This window comes from Macadamia integrifolia, chromosome 6, assembly GCF_013358625.1.
Source record: "Macadamia integrifolia cultivar HAES 741 chromosome 6, SCU_Mint_v3, whole genome shotgun sequence".
Taxonomy (NCBI): domain Eukaryota; kingdom Viridiplantae; phylum Streptophyta; class Magnoliopsida; order Proteales; family Proteaceae; genus Macadamia; species Macadamia integrifolia.
The window spans coordinates 6,178,009-6,185,352 of NC_056562.1; the positions used below are offsets into that span (position 1 = coordinate 6,178,009).

The 7,344-nt window shown below is 40.4% G+C and overlaps 1 protein-coding gene across 1 annotated transcript; it reads right to left on the minus strand.

Moving 5' to 3' along the window:
• Positions 1 to 1,185: 1,185 nt before the first annotated feature.
• On the minus strand, positions 1,186 to 6,351 carry LOC122081557 (pyrophosphate-energized vacuolar membrane proton pump). The gene is made up of 8 exons (XM_042648734.1): positions 5,974 to 6,351; positions 3,685 to 4,259; positions 3,216 to 3,595; positions 3,019 to 3,105; positions 2,597 to 2,927; positions 2,064 to 2,474; positions 1,919 to 1,978; positions 1,186 to 1,791 (listed from the first exon to the last, which is right to left on the minus strand). The coding sequence occupies exons 1-8, from the start codon at positions 6,212 to 6,214 to the stop codon at positions 1,585 to 1,587; spliced, it is 2,292 nt and encodes a 763-aa protein (XP_042504668.1). The 5' UTR covers positions 6,215 to 6,351; the 3' UTR covers positions 1,186 to 1,584.
• Between the last annotated feature and the right edge of the window lie 993 nt (positions 6,352 to 7,344).

Sequence of the window (7,344 nt, forward strand, 5' to 3'; positions counted from 1 at the left end):
GTATCAGACATATAACATCATGTGGACGAATTAAGGCTATTAGAAAAGGCAGACCAAGTTACGTGAAAGAAACCATTTGCTCGATTTAGGTTTACCAAAAAGGAACATTAGTACATATAAAATCTCTGAGAATTGGAGGATAGCTAGTAGCACTCCTGGCTTGAGGCTAGTGTAGTGGAACCTTGCCTCTAAGGAGGTTTTGAGTTAAAATCTCCAGAATGGCCTATTTATCTTCAGTTGGAAGGTAACTCATGACAACTTTCTTCCAAGCATAGTTTTAAAAATCGGATTCCATCAGGCAGGATTGCCCAAATTGAATTGGTATTGGCCAAGATCAATCACAAGACTATTCTGATCCAATATCAATCCATTGGTAAAATAGTCTAAAATATTATTTTATTAAAAAAATAAACAAACATAAATCGTGGCTCGAGATTGGATCAATATCAGTTGAGATCAATCACAAGACCAATTCCTAAGTAAAATTCAATAGTGGGCAAGAGATCTACATATGACTGGCATGTAAAGATTAGTGAGGGAATGCCTCATGATACATATACTGAAGGGCCCACATGATCAAGAAGAGAGAGAGAGATGTTCTCATGGTTAAGGAGAAAAAGAATGAGCGCGATGCACATCTTTACTTCAATTTATGGAAAAGTATTACCCATGCAAGAGTGTAGGTACGTGAAAGCCAATTAAAGCACAAGAGAAAACTAAAAAACCTTTTTCCCTTTCATGGAGAGTGGGCATCATTTAACACCCACCTCCACCCTGTATCATGTGTTTGGGCACAAGAACCACACACCCCCACAAAAAAACATTTTCCCTTCAATTTATTTACTCACAAAAGAGCAGAAAACGCATGGTGCACTCATTACACACCACAAGCTCATCTCCCCTACCAAACTTTAATGAAGCCAATATAAGGGACAGTTTCTCAATCACTCTTACTTATTTTGAAAAGTTTGATCCCCAGATTGCTTTGTAGTTCGTAGGCAGTAAAACTAATTAAAATGAGTATTATTTCTAAAAATAAATTATTATTACATATTCAAAAATACTATTAAAAAAAATTCGTTTTGCCAATTATCTTTTCTCATACTGTGGCAGTGCCCCACCAGATGAGTCTTATAAGCTAAAGGAGTTGGGGATTTCAAAGCTGCAGACACTAGGCACATCATAGAACATGAAACAGCTCAAAAGCCAAGAAAACAACTTTCCAAAATGTTATGTCTATTTTCACAACTAATGAGGTTACATAGAAATTTTGGTACCTGATAATCCAAGGAAAAGTAATTGAACTGCACTGCCCTTCATTTAGAAGTACCATCATCGTCATCACTCAAAAACAGGGGAATGCCGAATGCGTTCCCCAAACTCTGCTTTAGATGGCATTGTGCTTTAAGAATAATACACCCACTACCAACTACAGAAATCAGAATATAAGTTCCTCAGAAGAGAAAAGGGGAGGGGAAGGTTGAGCAGAACAAGTGGAGGGATATGAAAAATGGGGGTGGAACTCAACAGATAATATGTGGTAATCTCGAGCCACCCATTAGGATGTCACCCACACCAAATCGCTTAAAAGATCTTGAAGATGAGCCCACCGTGTGTGGCAAAGAATGGAGCAAACACAAGCGACTCCACAGCCATGAGCTTGATGAGGATGTTAAGTGATGGGCCAGATGTGTCCTTCAGCGGATCCCCAATGGTGTCACCGATAACAGCTGCCTTGTGTGGATCTGATCCCTTGGGACCAAGGGTCCTTGCATGCTCCGAAGCACCAGCCTGTCCACACCAGGAGGCAAGAGTGCCAAACATAAGACCAAAAGTTTAATACGAAATCACAATTATAATCTCATGAAAGGTTAGATAGGGAGAGATCTTGCAAGCGCATCATTCAATAGATTTTTACCTCAATGTATTTCTTGGCATTATCCCATGCACCTCCAGTGTTGGATGCAGAGATCGCAATCTGATCATCAAAGAAAAAGGAATGTAAGTCTAACAGATCATCCATGAGAAGCAGAAAGGGACCAAGCAAGCTCTTCCAATATTACCTGCACACCGGAAACAAGAGAACCAGCCAGGACACCTGACAGAGTCTCCACACCGAAGATTATGCCAACAATGAGCGGTGTCAACATGACCAAGGCACCAGGTGGGATCATTTCCTTGATGGAGGCGTCTGTGGAGATCTTCACGCAAGTTGCGTAATCAGGCTTAGCAGTTCCCTCCATCAGACCAGGAATGGTATTGAACTGTCTGCGCACCTCCTCAACCATCTTCAAAGCTGCTTTTCCAACACTCTTCATGGTCATGGCAGAGAACCAATACGGAAGCATTGCTCCAACAATCAACCCAATGAAGACCTTTGGAGAGAGCACATCTACGGTTGTAATAGCTGCACGGCTCACGAAGGCACCAAAGAGTGCGAGGGACACCAGGGCAGCTGACCCAATCGCAAAGCCCTACAAAGAGATTGAAAATGAAATCAGTATCAAATAAAATATAAATAATATACAAAAAAAAAAAAACTAGATAAAAGCACAAAGGGAGTGGTATGGACATAGGCAGAAATAAAGTATACAACCTTCCCTATAGCAGCAGTAGTGTTCCCTGCAGCATCAAGGGCATCAGTTCTCTCTCTGATCCTGTGACTCATGCCAGCCATCTCAGCAATGCCTCCAGCATTGTCACTGATGGGACCGTAGGCATCAATGGCCAATCCAGTAGCAATGGTGCCCAGCATTCCTAGAGCAGCGACTGCAATACCATACATGGCAGCAAAGCTGAAACCTACATATATACAGATTGCAATGGCAAAAATGGGAATGATAACAGATTTATATCCCAAAGCAAGCCCAAAGATGACATTAGTAGCAGCTCCAGTTCTGCAGGCATCCGCCACATCTTGCACGGGGCTGCAATGACATGATTAGACATTAGTGTTATGTAACAAAAACTACCTAAAAATAATACAGATGAGAGATTGAAATGCAAACAATTACAAACCTGTATGCATTGCTGGTGTAATACTCAGTTACAAAACCAATAGCAAGTCCAGCCCATAGACCAACAGCAACACAAAGGAATAATTGCCTGCAAACAAAAATCAATGTCCTTGACTCCAATGCTAAACAAACTCCAATTAGAATTAAAAACGTCTCAGTTGGTCATTCCACAATCATAGGAGCAATGATGTGGCTTACCAGTTCTTCACAACCTTCTGAGTTCCAAAATTGAAGATTGTGAAGGATGATGGGAGCGCAAGCCAACTAATGAGTGCAACTCCAACAGTCATCAGAGCAGTCGAAATAATGAGTTGCTTCTTCAATGCAGGCTCAATTTCCTTGACAGCTTTGATTTCAAAGAAATCAGTCGCAAAGAGGGTGGTGATCAAGCACACAAGGATACCAACGGAACTAACAAGCAATGGATAACACATTGCAGTAAAGTCATGGTTGATCCCAAAAGAGGAGATGGAAGCAACAACAAGTGCAGCACAGGAGGACTCAGCATATGAGCCAAAAAGATCCGATCCCATTCCAGCAATATCCCCAACATTATCACCAACATTGTCAGCAATGACCTGAAAGCATATAGGAACAGAGATGAGCTAACGAAACAGAGCATCAAGTAAGCAAAATGATCAACAAAAAAGTGGAAAAGATTTCTTACAGCTGGGTTTCTCGGGTCATCCTCAGGAATATTCCTCTCAACTTTTCCAACAAGATCAGCACCTACATCAGCAGCCTTTGTGTAGATACCTCCACCAACTCTACCAAAGAGGGCCATGGAGGATCCACCGAGACCATAGCCCGTGATAGCCTCAAAAAGACCCTCCCAGTCATCACCATAGTATATCTTGAAGAGGTTGATAGCAATGTAAAGTACAAAAAGACCATTGGCAGCGAGAAGGAAACCCATAACTGCACCTGATCTGAAAGCAACAATGAAAGCCTTCCCAACTCCCTTCCTTGCTTCTAGGGTCGTTCTGGCATTTGCATAGGTAGCAATTTTCATTCCAAGGAAGCCAGACACCACTGAGGTGATAGCACCAAGGACGAAGGATACAGTACTGAAAACGGCAGTGGCAAGAGCAGGCTTGCAGAGTTTTTCAGTACTGTAAGTGCAAGGCTGGTTGTTGGTACTGAATCCCTCCACCGAACCAAGGAAGACAAAGATAAGAATTGCAAAGGCAACCATGAACACACCAACATACTGATATTCAGTAAAAAGGAAAGAAGTTGCTCCTGCCACATTCATGAACATGTTTGACATTAGAGAAATTTCAATGCTCAGCATAGATATAGGATAATCTTAAGAACAGATTTATACATCAAACACAAATGAACATGTTTGACATTAGAGAAATTTCAATGCTCAGCATAGATATAGGATAATCTTAAGAACAGATTTATACATCAAACACAAATTAACGTAGTAAATGCAAAATGATCGAGAACAACAACAACAATTCAGCCTACCCAACTAAATGGAGTCAGCTACATGGATCCTTGCCTTCCAATCAACTCTATTCGATGTCATATTTGCTACAAAGCATAAGCTATGCATGTCTTTCCTCATCACTTGGGTTCTCAATCATTTGTGACCCAACACCAAATTCAGGAACTAGAATAAACCAACGAATCCCAAACTAAACCAACTAACTCAAGAGAAAATACAGATGGCAATCTGTCATCATCCATGCCATGGTAGGTGTTCTCAGAGTTTGCCATGATTTCATACTATCTAAAGAGTTCTCAGGCTGTATGGGCCCTGGGAAGCCAACAGAGAGGATAACCAGACAAATTACCAACATACAGAAGTCAATTGAGATATCAGAGGCACCATGATGATTGGCTGTGCATGGCAACATACCTGATTCCCTCAAAAAAACCCAAATAAATCATGCTGTAAACATAAAAGATCTACATCTCAAACAGAAGGTAATTCCAGTCCATCTCTTGATAAATAATTATGAGGGGTAGTCAGTAGATCTAACTCCTTGAAAGGACCAAAAAAACGACTGATCCATTTAGACTCACCAAAACAAGCAGGAAACAGAACAAAGAGCAAATTTTAAAACCACTATCTTTTGAAACCAGTTTTTCCAAATTTTTCGATTAATCAAACCAGAAAATTTTGTTTAAACGGGTGCATAAAAGCGAAATCTAGACCAGCAACTGAACAAGAAACAACCTCATCAGCAAGGGAAAAATTATTGGAATAAAAGACCGGGGAAAAAGGGGCACCTGACATCTAAAGGACAGTCACAGACTAACATAAGTTGTCTGTAGCAGCAAAACTAATAGCAACAACCAATAAGAAATAAAACACGAAAATTTGGATTCATAAGAAGTGAAACTGCATATATTAGTTCTCATGTCTCATCACTCACGAACCTCCCTTCGAGCTTACATGATCCCAAAGAAGCAGCTTCAGATAAGCTCACCAAGTTCTATAATCACCAAAAGGGGGAAAAATCCAACCGAAGGAAATACCTTTCAAAGATCAATTCATAGAAAGAAAAAAAAAAATGGGGTAAATTAAATCTTCGGCAGCAACAAAATTCTTGCAGTTGCAATCCCGTACACGACCCAACTGCCCTAAACGACCTAAGCTGTATGTAGTTCACTCCAGAATAATAATAAGCACCAAAACTAAAAATACATTCCAAAACAATAAGAAAGCAGAGTACAACAGAGAGCTTACGAGATTAATTGAAGTTTTTCAAAAGCAAAGCAGCGCGAAGAAGACCGAGAAAAAGAAGAAATATATACAACAAAGAGAAGTATAAAGCGACCAGGCGAATGAAACCGATAAAATACAGACAACAAAGATCCGCATAAAGCCGCCACGCTAATGCAACCCATACCATAATTAAAGGAAAAACCACCAGATCTATCCGAAAATATCCCAAAAAAGATTTAGAAGATACTCGAGATCTAAGGTTGAAAGTTTCACCTTCAGAAATGGCAGTCTGTATTTCAGCGCATTTAAGAACAACGTTGTGATCATTGAGACCTTCCTCTTCTTCGATAAGGTAATCATTGTAACCATTCTTACTGTTGTTCGAAGAACTCTGTCTCTCAGGGGAGAGCTTTACACGAGAGACGAGAAACCATTGAACCCCAGAGAACACAATCCCGATGACCGCACACAAAGGGATCAAGATCTCCGTCGTGAGATCTGAAATAATCGCCATTTCGTACCGAAATGTCACCTCAAAACGGCAATTTCCACACCAAAATCTGCCGGCGACAATGAAGAAATGAAGCCTAAACGAAAACCAGGAAATCCGGAGACCGAAGGGTGTGTATACTCTTCGCTTTCCTCTCGCTTTGGGTTTTTATATATATGACGACCACTCAGAGAGAGAGAGAGATCTAGCCGGGAACGAAGTGGGAAAATAAAATAAAAATCATTATGTGAGAAAAAAAGAAAAAAAAAATTTTTTTGGCTGGCAGGGCATATTCGGATAATTTTCGGGCGCTCATCGTGTCCGAATCGGCCTTTTCCTTTCCCTCTAAATTTTCCACTTTTCCTTTTGAGAGTTAGTGCTCCCTATATCAGCATCTGAGCCTGATCAATAAATATCCACCGTTAATCTACATCAATCAACAACCTGATTTCATTACATCAATGAGACAGACCCCACTATTCTTAAACCATAATGCATCCAAGGATCTAGGATCTAATAATATAACTGTGGAACTAATCAAACAGTCTTGATGACCAATCTGGACGTGGGGTGTATAATCTTCAGTGTTCCTAGAAGTAGTATATCGTTTATTTTAGTTGCGGATACGGGGGGATTTTTGAACGGCTTGACGTTGCAGGCGTGTATTGAATGGCGTGCAATAACCCTTAACGGATAATCCTTTTTTTCTGCTGCTTTGACCTTTTTTGGTAAAAAGAAATTTTAAAAAAAATATATATTGGCTAATTTTAACCACTGCTTTGGTCTTATCTGCAATTTTACTAATTATAATTTGTCTCCTTTATCTTGAAGTAGAAGTTGACGAGTTCGGTTGAGGGTTGAGACACGGTTCTCATGGGCTGGTCCACACACCCGCTGGTACTGGACCTTCTAACTCACAAACCCAACCCTAACTGTTACGATTCCAATTTCTCAGATCCCATTTTCTCGTATGGTGATAAATTGAGAATATTAGGCACGTGGGAATGAACTTAGTGGCATTACTGACACGTGTGGTCCATTAATATAAATTAAAATAGGCAAAACCCGTTTTAACATTTTCGTAAAATAGGTTAATAGGCAACTAGGCAAGGAATCGTCAGACGGGGTTGTTCTCCTGGGGAAGATATCATATG